The 18,228-nt window shown below is 39.0% G+C and overlaps 1 protein-coding gene and 1 pseudogene across 2 annotated transcripts; one reads left to right on the plus strand and one right to left on the minus strand.

The window, feature by feature from the left end:
- Positions 1–545: 545 nt before the first annotated feature.
- SIKE1 (suppressor of IKBKE 1) lies at positions 546–9,776 on the minus strand. Of its 2 annotated transcripts, none has more exons than XM_021690018.1 (5): positions 9,564–9,776; positions 9,223–9,328; positions 8,212–8,354; positions 6,735–6,848; positions 546–4,220 (listed from the first exon to the last, which is right to left on the minus strand). In XM_021690018.1, exons 1-5 carry the CDS (start codon positions 9,720–9,722, stop codon positions 4,119–4,121), a joined length of 624 nt encoding a protein of 207 aa, XP_021545693.1. In that variant the 5' UTR covers positions 9,723–9,776; the 3' UTR covers positions 546–4,118. The 2 variants fall into 2 exon arrangements, with proteins under 2 accessions (XP_021545693.1, XP_044770042.1); XM_044914107.1 differs by having other exon boundaries at positions 9,552–9,776.
- A 2,817-nt stretch (positions 9,777–12,593) lies between these two features.
- LOC110580593 lies at positions 12,594–14,634 on the plus strand (annotated as a pseudogene).
- Positions 14,635–18,228: the final 3,594 nt, after the last annotated feature.

The raw sequence follows: 18,228 nt of genomic DNA on the forward strand, positions 1-18,228 counted from the left end.
TGATTATGCTTGATAATCTATTTGCATGTTACACATCCTTTTATGTGTCAAATATTAAAATGTAAGTATAACACTATGTATAAAGTATTGACAAAATTTATATTTGCATGGTTGTTTTCTTTTGTTTTTAAGTAGGCTCCTCGCTTATCGTGGAGCCCAACACGGGGCTTGAACTCACAACCCTGAAATCAAGACAGGAACTGAGATCAAGAGTTGGGCACTTAACTGACTGAGCCACCCAGGTGCTCCTGGCATGGTTGTGTTTAAAACTATGCTTATTTTATCAATCAGCATTCTTAATTATAGGCAATTCAGGATAACTTTAACAAAAAGTGATTTTATTAGAAGGCTAATAAGCAATCCTCAGGATCTCTAAGACAGCCAGAAAACCAGAATTAGAGGCTAGAGAGCCTCTAATCACTTCAGGTAACTCCTTCAGTGCAGATCCCACTATGTGGCAGAGACACTGCAGCTTACACCACTGACTTTGCTGACACTGGATACTGAATGTCATTAAAGCCACTTCTGCTGCTCCTCTGTGGAACTGCATATAGTAGCCAGTGTTATAGGCCTTTGCTCAAAGAATTCTGTACAGTTTCCTGCTTCTTTGCCTAACTTTAAAGTTTGAGGTGGATGCATCTTCCTTAGCTGCAAAAGAGGCCGGGAAAACATTTATCTGACACTTTCAAATTTCTTAGGAGGAAGGCTTTGCCTCATTAGATGAGGGATTCCCTAAACAGGATAGGAATAAGGATATTGGGCAGCCAGAAAAGAAATGACAGTTGTCTGCCATAGCCCATTCTCTTGGCTACCCAACACCAACACTGTCAGCTAATGCTTTCATTTGTTAAAAACTATTCAACATAAAAGGACTTGTCAGACATCATTAATTGCTTTCTCAATACTCTTTCCTCCTTGAATACTGATTGAGGCAACTATGTACCCAGCTTTTGCAAATAGAAGTAACCATTTAAAGAGGTAGGCAAGTAAGACAGGGAAATCTGTCTGGAATTTCTGGGAAAGCTTTGCTTTTTATCATAAGAGTATACACACAGTTGGCATAGGCCGTTTCCCTTTTTTTCCTGCCTTCAATATGGCTAAGACATCTGATACAGCGCCAACCTTTTTGTAACCAAAAGAACATGAAGGATGAAAAGCCACACACTAAGGAGGCAGATTTGAAAGACAGAACTGCACTTTTCCGTACACAGGTAAGACCACTAATTAAACACTGTCCATGTCAGTTGTGTGTATACAAGCTCTCAGTTACATCATTCTAGAAAGAGATGACAAATATGTCTCATTAGTTATGACTGCATTTATTGAATTCATATTTTCTAGTATATGGGCTGTGGTTATTTCTTGTGCACTATTACTAAAAATAGATTTTGCTAATCAAGAACCACTTGAACGCCAACCAGTATTTGGCGTTTAAAGGCATCTTAACTTAGTGGTTAAGAATATGTTTAAGAGTCTCTCTGGGTTGGAATCTTTGTTCTAGTTTAGACATATAGCATAATCTCCTTGTGCCTGAGTATGTGTAAAATGAGGTATAGTTAAAATGGAGATTATACGATAACTAGAAAGCACCAAGCTTTCTCCTCCATATAGCCCCTCCTCTGTATCCTATACATCCTCATATTGGATGTATCACTGCACTGTAATTATATGTATATCTGTCTTCTCTACCAAATTTTTCTTCAAAAAGTGTCAAGGCCTTTCCCCCACCTTTTTTCTATTCATAATCCTGAATGAAGTGTCTGGTACATAGATTAGACATTCTCAAACTAGTATCCTTAGAAGTTATTTGGGACAATTATTAAAATACAAATTCCTAGATCCCATTCCCTAATTTCTATTTCAGTTGTCAGCAAACCATTTTGGGGAACACTGAAATAGACCTTCAATGTTTGAATCAAATTATGCATAATGTATTACTATAAGTCAAGGTAAAAGGTAAGGTATTATTAAGGTAAAAGTGGATAATCTTTAAGCATTTTTCAAGGTACTTCCAAACTCAGTTTTAATTTTATAATATGATTTGTAATTGTATAATTTTGATTTTTAATCATGAGGAAATCTCACCATTTTAGAAACAGCTATTTGTAGAGTTATACTGCTGACCACCTTATGCTAATTACAAAATACTTATGAAAAGCCCTACTTGACAGGTTGCTATATATGTGAAAAATAAACCTTTGTATTTTCTAATAAGTAGATTCATTACTGAGTAAAATTAACTATTACTCTTAAAATGTTTTTATTAGAAATGATGTATTTGTATTAACACCAGCCAGAATTTACATTTTGTAGGGCACTGAGAGCTCTTTCACTCAAACTTCAAGCTTTTGATTTGCCAGGGGGAAAAGTTAACATAAATTTATCCTGATATCTGAGATGTGAACAACTTTATAAACAACTTTAAAGGAACATAAGGTAGATAAAGAGACACCATGTTATACTTTAATGGGCCATTTGATGACTTTATCATTTTTACTGAAAACTGGCCATGGCAGCTGACATATCATGTAGGGGTACCTGCTTCCTGAGTGGAACCGTGGGACACACAGTGGCACTTAGGGCATATACCTCAAGCCAAATGGCTGGACTTAAGTTTTACTTACTGTTGGGAAACAAGATAAAAATGCCTACAGTGGGGGTGGAAGTATTTTTCAAATTCTATGCAGGACTTCGAATAGAAATTTGAGTTTCTTAAATGACATATACCTAATCATTAAAGACCACCACTATAGGCCAAGTCCTTTCAGTATTAGTGGGATCAGATGCTTTCAGGATATCTTAGTGAGGTTTTATAGTTTTAACTGGAGTTACTTCTTTATGGCAGTACAAAAGAAATTTTACATCACACAAAAGCACTAACAACAAACTCTTTTTAATACTGCGTCTCTCCTGTGCAGTATGGTGCTTAGTGCTACTGGAAAAGTATGGACAGGTTTAGGATTCATTATTTCAATTATTTTTGGGCAAACCTAAATTGATAGTATAACATGAAGTAATTTGTAAATCTGGCATGTGACTAAACTGAGATAGGCAAGTGAATTGATGAGTGAGCTAGTTTACCGCTCAGCATTTGAATCTCAACACTGCTTTGTTGTCTACACAGCACAACGAATGTGATAACTCTCATTAGGTGATAAAACTTTGCTTCCTCATGAAAAATGGATCTAAAAAGAAAGCCAACTATCAGTACTAGTAATGAAAGACATCCAAGTAAGTGATGGTTCTTAACTATAAAATACAAGTTATATATAAATTAAACAGAATGTAGTACCTAAAAACTATGATGTGAATAAACCCATTATATGCTCTTCAACTGAGTAAACCACCCAAGTTGAAGTTTTCCAAGGAGGACAATATTGAAAAATTGACTACTAATATCTAATAGAGTAACAGCTACTTTCAGCATTTGAACTAAGAGTACATGTGTATGTGTACACACACAGGACAAATTTCTCTGGATTCTTTGAACAATATGATGACTCTACTTTTACTTATTTTCAAGTATGTTTCTTGGGGACTAGCAGTAGGTTCTCTCAAATTAAGAATAAAGACACCAGGTCATAAAGTGCCAACTCTTAGCACCAGAGAGACTTAAAACTTCAAAGGAGGTGAATGTACAAATCAGAGAATCTGCCAATCTAGTTGTGTGGAATTGTATTACTTTTCTCAAATGGAAAAAAAAATCTAGGTTTATACCAAATACATTTAAAAAGCTAATCTCTTAAAAATTTTTTAGAATTGTAATTTATAATCCTATATAAAATAAAATTGCTGGCTTATAATAAAAGGATCTAAGTTTGAGAGATGTGAAGAAACAAAAAGGAACCGATAACGGTTTATATAAATTGAGGTCCCAGAACTGAAAATTAAAAGTAGTCTCTTAGAGAAAGGAATGGTGAAACTCAGTGTGTATTTTCACGAACATACCCAAAAACCGTTTTGTGGACAGTCAATTTGACTGCGAATTCTAAACTGCCACCTGATACCTTTAATCAACACTAAATCAAGTCTGAGGCAAGACACTAAATGGACAATACTCGAAAGATAATAACTTCCTTCCTTGATAAACAATCTCCAGCTGTCATTCAGAAGTTGAGTTATTTGATGGCTTGGGAAGCAGTGGCCATTGAGTTTTCCTTCCTGACCTGAAGAGACTCACTGCTGATGGACAATAATTCTCGAAGTTCCTTATTTTCAAGCTGGAAAAAAAAAAAAGTTTATTTCAGGTATTTTGACTGTTAAACTGCATCAGAATACATTGTTTTGGCCCAGGAACAGAAAGTATATTATTTTAATTTTAAACATTTTATGGAAACAAAATAACTGAGAATTTCCTAAAACACGAATTATTAATCATTTAACATACATTTCCCGAGTAATTTCTACATGCCCTGTTTTAGGACAAAAAAGAAAAAAAGCCTCCCTCCACCTGAGGAATTCACTGCTTGTCATACTTTTTGTGGTTCCCACAAGTTGTACTACTGTTTCTTCTAACTTTTACATTCCTAATAATATTTTGACTCTGCTCAGTCTTCTCTCCTGGATATTTTGGAGAAAGGAAAAGGGGAAGAGACTACTCACTGGGAAAGTCAGGTACCACTGGGTGTCTTACATATATCATCTCAAAACAACCTGTAGGGCAGATACCATTGCCCACATCCATGTTCTCTTTAAGATAAGGACACTGTAGCTCACAAAAGTCCAAAAACTTGTCCAAATTCAGAGAACTTGGATGTGGTATTGCTGGGGTTTCAATCTGAAGCTTGTGTTCTTTCCACTTAAAATATAAGTAAAATTTGTCCCATATTTCCTTAGGGCTCTTTCCATATCTAAGTAAATCAGGGATAGTGTAGATAAGGTCATTCTATCACTTTAACTAACTCCTAATTCCTACTTGGGACCCTGTCACTCCCTTTGATTTCCAGGTAGGGCAGCTTGCACTCTTCATCCTTATTCTCTCTGCAGGAAATTCTGGTAAACCATAGCATCCTCAGGCTTCACCAAGAGTCTGGGCCCATGGTCATTAAATCGTCTACCACATAAAGTGCTTCCCTTGATACTGTGCATCTCTCCTAGCATGTATAAACCATTTCATATCATATAAGTAGTAGTCTTATTCCTTTCACTAGACTCTGAGCAGGGATATCCTATCTTTTTCTTTCTGTTATTTCTCAAAGGGCCCACCATGATAGCATCTGGTAATAAGCAACATTCAAACCATCTATTGTAATGTGTTTTCTTAATAATTTTCTAGGCATACTAATACCCCTATGCCTTTTTTTTTGTAAATTATTGCTATTACAATTAAAATATTACACGAAAATAACTTTTAAAAAATCAAGCCTATAAGGTTTATAAAATAAACGGCAGACCCTTGGCTTTGTTCTCCAAAGGCAACCACTTTTATAAAATACTTTTTTTTTTATTAAGATTTTTTAATTTATTCATTTGAGACACAGAGATACAGAGAGAGAGCATGAGCAGGGGGAGAGGCAGAGGGAGAGGGAGAAGCAAGCTCCCCGCTGAGTGAGGAGCCGGACGTGGGGCTCGATTAGGACCCTGGGATCATGACCCAAGCCAAAGGCAGACGCTTAACCATCTGAGCCACCCAGGCGCCCCCATTTTTAATACTTTTATCTATTTCTTTTGGTACTTACTTCCATAATTAAGAGGAATAATTAATAATTATTAATATGCCTGTTCTGCTATTTCTTGATCAATTTCAGACATTACCTATTTGACTTCCTTTTATGACAGGAGGGATTTTATTTATTTAAAATTTTAAAAATTTATTTTTTATTTATTTATTTTTTAATTTATTTGACAGAGAGAGACACAGTGAGAGAGGCAACACAAGCTGGGGGAGTGGGAGAGGGAGAAGCAGGCCTCCCTCTGAGCAGGGAGCCTGATGTGGGGCTCGATCCCAGGACCCTGGGATCATGACCTGAGGTGAAAGCAGACGCTCAACGACTGAGCCACTTGGGTGCTCCCCAGATTTTTTTATTTTTTAAAGATTTGATTTACTTGTCAGAAAGCGAGGAGGAGAGGGGGAGAGAGAGAGAGAGAGAGCACACAGTAGGGGGAGTGGCAGGCAGAGGGAGAGGGAGAAGCAGGTTCCCCATGGAGCAGGGAGCCGATGTGGGGCTCTTATCCCAGGACCCTGGGATCATGACCTGAGCCAAAGGCAGATGCTTAACCAACTGAGCCACTCAGGCGTCCCCAGAGGAGGGATTTTAGCTCCCATGTAATTTGTCTCTTCCACTCTCTCTACCCTCTTGATATGATAATATCTCAATTTCTAGCCAATACATAGTTGGCATTTTCATTGTTTGCTGCTAATTATATTTACTTTCCTGAAAAGGGTATGGAGAAGGAATTGTTTTCTTTTAAGATTTATTTTATTTTTTTAGAGAGAGAGAGAGGGAACAGGAAGAGGAGCAGAGGAAGAGGGAGAGGATCTCAAGCAGACAGAAGCTGAGGGTGGAGCCCAACACGGGGCTCGATCTCACATCCCTGGATCATGACCTGAGCTGAAATCAAGAGTCAGACGCTCAACCGACTGAGACACCCAGACGCCCCTGGAGGAGGAGTTTTAATTTTAAATCATGAACGCACAGAAAACATCAATACACTGCTAGGATAGTGATGGCATACCTTCCAGACTCTGAGAAAACTCCCTGAATATTGTGAGCTTACAATAGCAACAACCTTACCTCTAATTGGGCTAGTTTTTCCTGAATTTTACAAAATTGGTCATCATCCACCTGAACTGCTTTCCTCATCACTTCTCCCATTTCACAGATTCTGTCAATCTGACTCTCAATTTCCTGTGAAGATATTAAGAAAAAAAGGTGAAAAAGTTATCTTTTCTGCAGATATGAAGTTCATGAGAACTTGTGCATTATGATGTTAGAAAGTGCATTTAATCTATGCTAAGAAGTTACACAGGAGTTTCACCGTAATCTGAGTCCTTAGAGGCAAAGCCATAATAAAGTCATTTGTGGTATTCACAATTTGTTTTCAAGATTGATTCTAGTCTAACCACCCACTGAATACTTTTATTGGCAGGAAGCCTACCATATTCCAAGGTACCTTATTCTATCTTTGGATATATCTCTTCCAAAGTTTTTCACATGAGCTAAACCGTATTAAGGTTTAAGTTTTTTCCTCCAGATTACAGAAAATAGTTTATTTTTCTCTTCTGGACGAGAGCTATTTATTTATTTACTTTGAGAGCTAGTCACATATTTAAAATATTCCTGTTCCCTAAGACTTTTGTTAAGTCCGTAAAATGCTTTCAAAGGAATCTAAGATGAAACTTATCTTTCATAAATTTCATGGAACAGATAGTGCGGTGCCAATCTATCAATCCAGGCTTAAATGATATAGTACATATGAATGTACAATGACACCTGTGAAGCACTCTACAAACTTAAGCACAATTACTGGTTCTCTCAAATTAAAACCTAAGCAACCAAAGGGTAGAAACTATGCCATGTATTTTTTAAAAACCATACCTCTCCCCAAACAACATAGTATAATGCTATGTAGTTCAGTTTAACAGTCAGTAAACCTGACTGCCTCCTATGTGCCAGGTACTGTGTTAGGGATAAGAGAAGAATCCATGCTCCTTACAATCAAGGAGCTTATATTTTAGTGAAAGTATAGTAATAACCAAGTATTTACTAAGCACCTTCAGCACTACCTTGCCTTATGTTTGCATAAGCATCCATTCATCTTGAAAAGAGATCTTGGGGGCACCTGGGTGGCTCAGTTGGTTAAGTGACTGCCTTTGGCTCAGGTCATGATCCTGGAGTCCCGGGATCGAGTCCCACATCGGGCTCCCTGCTCGGCAGGGAGTCTGCTTCTCCCTCTGACCCTCTCATGCTCTATCTCATTCTCTCTCTCAAATAAATAAATAAAATCTTAAAAAAAAAAGAGAGATCTTGGGGCAGGCAGGAGTGAGGAACCTTAGTCCCACTGAAAGAAAAAAGCTCCTGAGTAGCCCCTTACTCCCTTCTATTCATATTCTTGCAAAGCTACAGCAAAATCCACAGCGAATGTGATAAACATGAAAGGAAAACAAGCTTACTTCAAAAACAAGCAATCAATTTTAAACAATTCAAGATTTTAATCCCGTTCAAGATTTTAATCCCGTTCATTCAGAATTTATTCATCAAAGTTTCTTACTGCAGAGTGAGACTGGTGAGCTTTCAGGACTGGTTCAGCATCCACGGCCTTTTTAGCAACCATTAATTGTAACATCTGCTTCCGGTACTTGCTCATGATGAGTTCCAAAGCATCCTGGTGTTCCTCCAAGGAAACCCATAGCTCTATCAAAAAAATAAAATCGCTTGGCAGTGACGTCTGAGAGATAGCTCCCAAAGCCAAAACTCTTTTAACAGTTGTAATTTTATGACACTCCATGAGATATTGTGAATGCAAAGTTATAATCAGTGTTTAAGTCTATAAAACTCAACAGTTAAGGTCTACGAGAAAAATAACTTTCTAGGCAGAGGCAGCATAGTCTGGTAGAAACAACATGGGATGTGGAATCAGAGACATGGATTTCTTCAGTTCAGTGAGTTACTAGCTTACTACTACTCTTATGCAAATCATTACTCTCTCTGAGCCTATTTCTTAACTGCATTGTAATATTAAGTACCTAGGGCTTATCTACATCAAAATGAAGATATGAGAATACGATGGGATGATATATGTGAAAGCTGTCAACTGATATACAAATAACTTCATACTGCTATCATTAATAATGTACTCATGAAGCCTAAGAATATATACCCTGAGGCTAAAATTCAGTTCTTCCACCTTGCACAAGAACATTTAAAAAACCTCTTCAATCTTAACGTGTTTATTTCAATTAATGTTTAAACATAAAAAATTCAAGCCCTTGAGTATATTAACACTCTTGTGCAAATATCCATATGCAGATACATAAATAAGCTATGCAATAATTCAACTCTACTAAGCACTCCTTTGATAAGCTGCCTACAGATACAAAATCAGATGACCTTAAAAAGGGTAATGTAACGAACTTTATTGTTACTGGGCCATCACAGAATAACTCTTTTAAAAGTAGTAATCTGGAGATACATACAGTATGTGAATAGTTAGTTTGGCAAGAACTTTTGAAATATTACTGGATATGAGAGAATCATAACTACACCAAAAGGCCTGACTAACCTCTGTTTTCCTGCTGCAAGTCTCTAATCTGTGTATTCTCTTGGGACAGCAGAATGTGAGGTTTGAATTTGGACATGTCCTTTATATCGGATGCATCCTCTTGATACTGGACAAACAGAGACAGACTAAGCGCGCCGTAACAGGAGAACAGCCGCGGATGCAACCGAAGGAGGAGGAATCGGGGCTCCAGGGCAGCATTCTCAACCCCGACCCCGCAGAACGGTCTCACCGCCACCCTCTGAGACTAGGCATAAACTTAAAGCCGAGTTCCCACCTTCCTTCGCCCTCCACCCCTCGGGTGCACAGATCCTGCGGGCACGGCCCCCTACCCTCTGCCCGACCTGGTCCGGAAGCGCCGTCCCCGCCTCCCGCATAGCTGCCACTCGCCGGTGCAGCGCGGCGGACTGATCCACTAGCGACTCTGCGGCCGCGTCGTGCTCCCGCAGCCGTTCCAGCAGCGTCTTGGCATCTGTCAGGATCTTCTCGATGGTGCAGCTCATAGTGGCCCAGGACCACAGCCCCTGCCCTGCTCACCTACCCGAATCTTCCCTGAACCTGGCTCACCGTTACAAACGTCACTTCCGGTACGTTTAAAAGGCGCCTCGGCAGCTGCCATATGCGCTTGCGCAGTGGCGGCCCAGTCTGCGGGTGACCTGGTTGAGCTAGCGGCCGCTGGGCGGCCTCACCCTACGCGGAGCCACAGGCGTGGCCCTTCCCCGCCCTTGGTTTCTGGCTCCCAGGACCTGGCGGTCCAGCTGGTTTGCGGCTGGGCAGACCGAGTTTCTTGGTCCCTACGCGTTTTGATTGATGTGGGTTGTTATTAAGTAATCGGTTTTTAAATTTTTTTGGTGCTCAGTCTCTTTTTTAATTTTTCTAAATTTTTATTTATTTATTTGAGAGAAAGAGAGAGGGAGCATGAGCAGGGGGAGCAGCAGAGGGAGAGGGAGAAGCAAGCCCTCTGCTGAGCAGGAAGCCCGATGTGGGGCTCGATCCCAGGACCCTGAGATCATGACCTGAGCCAAAGGCAGACGCTTAACTCACTGAGCCACACAGGGGCCCCGGTGCATAGTCTCTTTTTTAAAATTAACTTTAAAAATTGTGGTATAATACAATAAAATGTACCATCTTAACCATATTAAAATGTACACTCCAGTAGTATTAAGTGCTTTCCCTTTGTTGTGCAACCAATCACCACATCCATCTCCAGAACTCTTTTCATCTTGCAAAATGGAAACTCTGTACCCATTAAATATTAACTCCTTATTCCACTGCAGTCCTCCCAGGCATTGGCAACGGCTATTGATTGTACTTTCTGTCTTTATGAATTTAACTACTTTAGGTACCTTATGTACAGTGAGTGGAATCATTGTAAATTGTACTTGTTTTGTGACTAGATTATTTCACATAACATGTCCTCAAGTTTTATTCATGCACATCAGAATTTCCTTCCTGTTTAAGGCTGAATTATATTTTATCTTATGTATATGCCATATTTTATTTATTCATTCATCCATTGAGGGGCACTTGGGTTGCTTCCACCTTTTGGCTATTGTGAATAATACTGCTATGAATAAGGGTGTTATCTGTTTGAGCCCCAGCTTTCAATTCTTTTAGCTCAGTCCCCAGAAGTGGAATTGCTGGGTCATAGAGTAATTCTACTTTAGATTTTTTGAGGAAAGATCACACTGTTTTCCACAGTGGCTGCACAATTTTCCATTTTTAGCAACAGTGCATAAGGGTCCCAGTTTCTCCACATCCTTGCCCACACTTGGTGTTTTCCGTTTTTGTTGTTATTGCTGTTATTGACAGCCATCTTAATGGGTGTGAGATGCAGTAACTATTATTTTCTGCTTGCCTATTTTTTCTTTTTTAATTAAATTAATAAATTAAAAATAAATTAACCAGGATGGCAATGGCTTTTGTACTTTTTGTTATATTGGTTTATAAGAGTTTACTTTGTCAAGCTTGTATGTCAAACTTTGTTCTTTTTCATTCATTACCTTAATAAATATTTTTGGAGAGTCTGCTTTGTTTCAGGCACTGTTTAGTGTCTAGAATACAGCAGAGAATGACACAGGGTCTCTGCCCTTAGGGATTAGTCTAATGGGAGAAAGAGTTCATAGTCTTATAAATAATTGAAGGCAATGACAGGATTAAGAGCCTGGTAAAAGGGGCAAGAGCCTCAGAGTGGTAGTGAGAGGTTAGAGAAACAGCAGGGAAAGCACAATGCTTTTTACTTTTGTATTCCCAGTAGCTGGCACAATGGAGACATTCAATAATTGTTTGTCAAGAGGAAGATGGGGAACAAGTTCAACAAAAATAACAAATTAGGACTACTGACCAACAGGAAAAAGATTAACACAGAGCCACAGATATAAAGAGGTTCATTCATTCATTAAAACAAAACAAAACAAAACAAAACAAAACACCTCCCTAAATGATCTCTTTCCCTTATTTGTCTTTGACTTCCATTCAGGGATGATGGTTCTCAAATCCATCTCTGTAGCCCCCATCTCTTTCATGAGCCTAGAATATATATTTTTGGTTGCTTATAGGGCATTTCCAGAGGGACAACGAGGTCAAAACCTGATCCCATTATTTTTTTTTAAACCTGCTCCTCCCTCTGTTTCAGTAAAGAGCACATTCATAGCCATTTGCCCAAAACAGAATCCTGAGAGTTGTCCTTTATTCTTCCTAGTTATTCTTCACACCTAATTAGTTATCAAAGCAATATATGTCCTTTATATCTTTAGGACATATTTCCTTCTTTGTATTCTCACGGCTACTGGGTAGGTTAGGCCATCATCCTTTCTCATCCAGATGAAGCAACAGTCTCCCAACTGGTCTTCTCCCTACATCAAGTCACCTTCTTCTTTTTTTTATTTTTTTAAATTTTATTATGTTATGTTAGTCACCATACAATAATACATCATTAGTTTTTGATGTAGTGATCCACGATCCATTGTTTTCATATAACACCCAGTGCTCCATGCACTAGGTGCCCTCCTTAATACCCATCAGCGGGCTAACCCATCCCCCGCCCCCCCAAAATCCTCAGTTTGTTTCTCAGAGTCCATAGTCTCTCATGGTTCATCTCTCCCTCCAATCCCTCCCCCATTTTTCCCTTCCTTCTCCTAGTGTCCTCCATGCTATTCCTTATGTTCCACAAACAAGTGAAACCATATGATAATTGACTTTCTCTGCTTGACTTATTTCACTTAGATAATCTCCTACAGTCCCATCCATGTTGATGTAAAAGTTGGGTATTCATCTTTTCTGATGGCTGAGTAATATTCCATTGTATATATGGACCACATCTTCTTCTTTAATAGCTCTTCCTCAAGGACACCACAAGTCCTGCTGCCCTTTCAATGGTGGTAATTATTCTTCTATGCCCCACCCACGTTAGGGCTGAGAACTAGACTGGTTATTCTAATTCCCCAATGACACTGCCAAGTAATTACTCATACCTGCTTGTGTAAAACCTCCACTTTAAGTTTGTATCACCCAGCTGAAGAATCTTCTATTCCTCCTTATTGCTATCAGTTACTGACCTTCTAACTTGGGTATTCTACTTTACTCCTAGATTTGAGGAACTGGCTTACAGTCTTTTTGATTACTTCATGCTTTGCATGAATTCATGTCTATGTGGACAATTTAGCTAATGGTCTTCCTTGGCCTCCTCATTTCTAGAGACATTGAATTTGTTTTGGTCATCCCTTGATCATTTGGTCATACCCTTGATCATTCACCAGGAATTTTTTCTCGAAGTTTTGAGCTTTCGGGGCACCTGGGTGGCTCAGTCGTTAAGTGTCTGCCTTCGGCTCGGGTCGTGATCTCAGGGTCCTGGGATCAAGCCCCACATCGGGCTCCCTGCTCGGCGGAAAGCCTGCTTCCCCCTCTCCCATTCCCTCTGCTTGTGTTCCCTCTCTCACAGTGTCTCTCTCTGTCAAATAAATAAATAAAATCTTTAAAAAAAAGAAGTTTTAAGCTTTCGTATCTAATTGACTACAACCTTTCTTTCAATCTATCTAGTTCTTGTAGCCTTTTCTCCTACTACTGTCTCTTTGACCTCATCTACCTCTTCTATTTTTGAATATGTCCATATTCTCTCTACCAATCAGATTATTTTTTTGTGGTCTGATTTTCTTTCCCTGAACAGACAGGGCTCTTATAATAGGCAGTCTGGACAGACCATAGTCTCTCTCTCTTTTTTTTTTTTTTTTAAGAAACAAGACTCTTTTTTTTTTTTAATATTTTTGTTTATTTATTTGACAGGGAGAGACACAGCGAGAGAGGGAACACAAGCAGGGGGAGTGGGAGAGGGAGAAGCAGGCTGCCCGCCGAGCAGAGAGCCCGATGCGGGGCTTGATCCCAGGACCCTGGGATCATGACCTGAGCCAAAGGCAGACGCTTAACGACTGAGCCACCCAGGCGCCCCAGACCATAGTCTCTCTCTTACACCTAATTTCTGTGCACTTTTTAAAAAAGATTTTGTTTATTTATTTGTGAGAGAGAGAGAGAGAGGAGAAAGGGCACACACATGCAAGCAGGGGGTAGGGAGTAGCAGAGGGAGAGGGACAAGCAGACTCCATGCTGAGCATGGAGCCCAAGGTGGGGGGAGGCTCGATCCCACTACCCAGAGATCACGACCTGAGCCTAAATCAAGTGTGAGACACTTAACCGACAGAGCCACCCAGGTGCCCCTGTACACTTTTTAAAAAAGCCAAATGCAAGCAGGAAACTCCAACCCTTGACCAATCCTATGATTCTAGTAGTGATTAAAAGGGGATACAGAAATAAGGGAGGGTTTTTGTTTCTGTTTTTGCTTTTATTTTTATGGGAAGGGTCTAATAGGGGAAGAGTTTCAAGAGAGTAGGGGGACATTTGAAGGAGGAAGAGCCAGGAGAAGAAGGGACATAGTAGCTGTGTAATAGATCTTTGCAGAAGTTGTTGTCACCAAAGCCGAGTCACCACTGCTGCCACACTACCTCAACCTACCATGCCAAGACCTTGGAGAAGACCTTCAAGTGGTGCTGTACCTTCGAACAAAGAATAAAAGATGCCAGAGTTACCCAAGAGCAGCATCCTACCAAAATCCCAGTGATAAGAGAACCATACAAGGGTGGGGGAGAAAAAAAAGGAACTACAGGGTGAGAAGCAGTTTCCTATCCTGGATAAAACTGAGTTCCTTGCACCTGATCACATCAACATGAGTGAACTCATCAAAATAATTACAAGGCTCCTACAGTTCAACGCCAATCAAGCCTTCTTCCTGGTAGTGAATGGACACAGCACGGTGAGCGTATCCAGGCCAATTTCTGAAGTGTGCAAAAGTGAGAAGCATGAAATGGTTTCCTGTATATGGTGTATGCCTGTCAGGAGACATTTGGAATGAAATTGTTGGTGTAAGATTAGAAAAATGTGTCTGTTCTATTTTTCTCCTTTGTCCTCCATAGGGTAAGTTTTGAGCTCTCATACCTATTTTTTCCTGTTGCTGCTAACTAATGGCTTTCTAAGACTTGGTCTTGAAAAACCACAGGCCCTCATAATTATGGTAAAAGAAATCTCAGTAAGATAAGGAAAAATGTTTAGTCTTCTAGAATGTCAGAAAAGCAGATACTAGTTTGTATCATAAAACTCCTCGTAAATGTTAATTCTAATTAAGAGACACCCTGACTTCAGAGATTGTTGCTGTGGCCTGTGAAAATAACCTTTAACATCTAAAAAGTCTGTAATTCTGATTGGTTGTCTTACTTAATAATTTATTGCCCTGGTATTAATTTTTAAACTGACATCCCTATTTCCTAAAAGGTTTAAATATGCTTTGTAGTAGGTTGAATTGTGTCTCCCCAAAAGATATGTCCAAGCCTTAACTCCCTGTACTTGTGAATGTGACCTTACTTGGAAACAGATCTTTGTATTTGTAATTAAGAAAAGAATCTCAAGATGAGATCTTCCTAGATTAGAATGAATCCTAAATCCAAAGACAGTTGCCCTTAGAAGTAACAGAAAAGGGGGTGCCTGCCTGGATTAGTTGGTAGAGTGTGTCACTCTTGATCTTGGGGTTGTGGGCTCAAGCCCCACTTTGGGTGTAGAGATTACTTTAAAAATAAAATCTTTTTTAAAAAGGTGACACAAAAGAAGACACACAGAGTCACACAGTGGAGAATGTCATGTGATGGAAGCAGAAATTGGAGGGGTTTTTACAAGTGTTTACAAGCCAAGGTTTGCCTACAGCCACCAGAAACTAGGAGAGAGGCATAGAATGGATTCCCTCAAAGCCTCCAAAGGGTATCAACCCTGCTGACACCTTGATTTCGGACTTCTGGCTTCCACAACTGTGAGAGAATAAATTTCTGTTGTTTTAAGCCACCCAGTGGTGATTTGTTATGATAGCCCTAGGAAACTGATACACACACATTGTTGTTGGTTTTTTTCTTAATGAAATGAGAACCTCATGGGCACTGCCCTCTTATCCTTCATGCATGGAGATTAAAAACAAAGAAACAAAAGCTATGACTGGTATCTTTCTTAAGTAAACAGAAAGTCTATTCTCATTCAAATTAATGAGGGAGTCCAAGAAATAGGCATTTGGGGTATTATCAAAATGCTGGGGGAACAGCAAGATGGACGGTCCTAGTTATGAAACCCAAACTACCTTTTGTTGGATTAGACTCTGGATTCTGAAGCTGCTCTCCTGGCAGAGTGGGAGGACTGGGGAATGTAGCCCCAAAGTCCTATTAACAATGGTGGAGTCAGTGTGGGACCAAAGGGTGGGTAACTGTACTTTTATTTTAATGGAATTGGCTATTTGTTTTTTAAAACATTAATGTCATCATCTAATGTGCTCCAAATCTTTCACAAGTATGCTGATCAATTTTGATCAATATGTAAAACCATATGTGGTGGAGTACAAATTTACTTTTATTACACAGATGTGTACAGAAACTGTAGCTTATTTTCTATAATCTGCAATTTCTTGTGAACCCCTTATCCACCTTATTAGGTGAAATGGAAAAAAATAATTCTAGCTTTTAGTTGAGTCTGATAAGCTTAGTCTAATTAAGTAATTGAACAATTTCTTTAGGTAAATCAGATTCTTATGTGTGGTTCAGTTTTTCAGATTTGGCCCCTGAATTTTGATAGTAGAAATGGCCCTTAACAAAAGGCCCATATTCTAGATTCCTGATTGATGGAGTCATCTCCCCTGTTTTTTAAAGAGTTATCTCCAGAGATATCTTAACAACTTACCTGTGGCCTTCAGACTTATTATGACTCCAACAATCATGTCAGATTCCTTTGTGTATGTTCATAGTCCATGTCAGATTCCTTTGTGTATGTTCATACGTCCATTGCCAATCACCTAAAGACCAATTTGCCAAACAGATTATATCAACAAAATTCTGGAAGAAAATTCCCACTACCATATCTCCTCTAGATAACATTGCTGGCCCACCTACCTCACCATTGTAGAATTTGCAAACAATACTTTAATACAGTCTTTTACTAAAACCCACAATTCTATGCAATGAGGGCTCTCCTGCAATTTCCTACACCATTGAACCACAACCCTGTAGGACATCTACATTATACAAATCAGAGGTGCTAAGTATGCACAACCACAGTGGCCCACAGGAGGGGCAATCTAGTGGAATTCCCTGTCTAATTCTCTTCTTGCTGTGCTTGTATAATCTGTTCCTATCAAAATCTGGAAGATGACTTTTTGGGTCCATTCAAAACCACAGAGGTAACCAACTCCATTGAATTCTACCCTTCATTATGCTAGTCTGTGATATTTTCCCCTATTACCGTTCTGTGCTGTGCCTCAGGAGGCCTGTCCTGCCCCCCCTTCTCCTGACGTGGGAAGCCAAAGTTTACAGTAGAAGATAATACTGGTTTTATGGAACCATAAACATCTCTAACACCTGGTCCACTGGAAAGGATTAGACCCAGAAGAGCTGTCATTGGAACCAAACTCCCACTTCAATAAGAATAATAGCAATACTGATGTTTAAAAAGTGCTTACTATGTGTCAGTCACTGTTCTAAGGACTTTATATTAATTAACTTATTTAATCCTCATGATTATCCTATGTATTAGATTCTTTTATTTCCTCCAAGTGATGCCTTATGCATTAGAGAACTTTAGTATTATCTGTCAAGCTCAAAATTTTCTTTTCTGATATTCACTACATATCCTAAATCAGTTTTTTTATTATACAAGCCCATAATTTCTTATTCAAAACCTTGGGCACCATGTGTTCTGAGATTCAGAAAATTTAAGATTTTAGAAAGGCACTAATCTCTGTGTATTGTACATTATATAACACCCCTGGCAGGATCTGGGGAAGTACTCATAATTAAACACAGATTTCTGTAGCAAATAAATGCATATTCATTTAATATGGATATTAAAGATTATATACAACCTCACTCAGTTTAGGCCACCAAAAAAACTCAAGTCGTGTTTTTTTGTTTTGTTACTTTTGAATACTAGCTTTTTTGAGATATTCATGTACCCTCAATGAATTTCACCCTCCAAAAGCCTATGATTCAGTGGTTTTTAGTATATTTTGGAAGTTGTGTATTGATCACCACTATCTAATTCTAGAAAATTCATTACCCAAAAAGAAATTCCATAACCATTAGCAGTCACTCCCTATTTCTCTCTCACCCTAGTCTTTAGCAACCTCTAATCAACTTTCTGTCTCTAACGATTTGCCTATTCTGAGTATTTCATATAAATAGAATCATAGAATAAGTACCTTTTCAGTCTGGCTTCTTTCACTTAGCATAATGTTCTCACAGTTCCATCCATGTTGTAGCCTGTATCAGTACCTCATTCCTTTTTATGACTGAATAATGTTCCATTGTGCAGATGTACCACATTTTATTGATCGCTTCATCAGTTGATGGATATTTGGGTTGTTTCCACTTCGTGGCTATTATGAATAATGCTGCTATGAACATTTGTGTACACGTTTTTGTGTGAACATAGGCTTTT

Source organism: Neomonachus schauinslandi, chromosome 4, assembly GCF_002201575.2.
Source record: "Neomonachus schauinslandi chromosome 4, ASM220157v2, whole genome shotgun sequence".
Classification (NCBI taxonomy): domain Eukaryota; kingdom Metazoa; phylum Chordata; class Mammalia; order Carnivora; family Phocidae; genus Neomonachus; species Neomonachus schauinslandi.

What these genes read in the sequence shown, in the direction of transcription:
- SIKE1 (XM_044914107.1), bottom strand. Translation starts at nt 9,722, where the DNA reads ATGAGCTGCACCATCGAGAAGATCCTGACAGATGCCAAGACGCTGCTG. An exon ending in CGGACCAGGTCGGGCAGAGG is followed by an intron (nt 9,329 to 9,551) that starts GTAGGGGGCCGT and finishes CTGTTTGTCCAG; the next exon opens with TATCAAGAGGATGCATCCGA. An exon ending in CTCACCAGTCTCACTCTGCA is followed by an intron (nt 6,849 to 8,211) that starts GTAAGAAACTTT and finishes ATATCTTCACAG; the next exon opens with GAAATTGAGAGTCAGATTGA.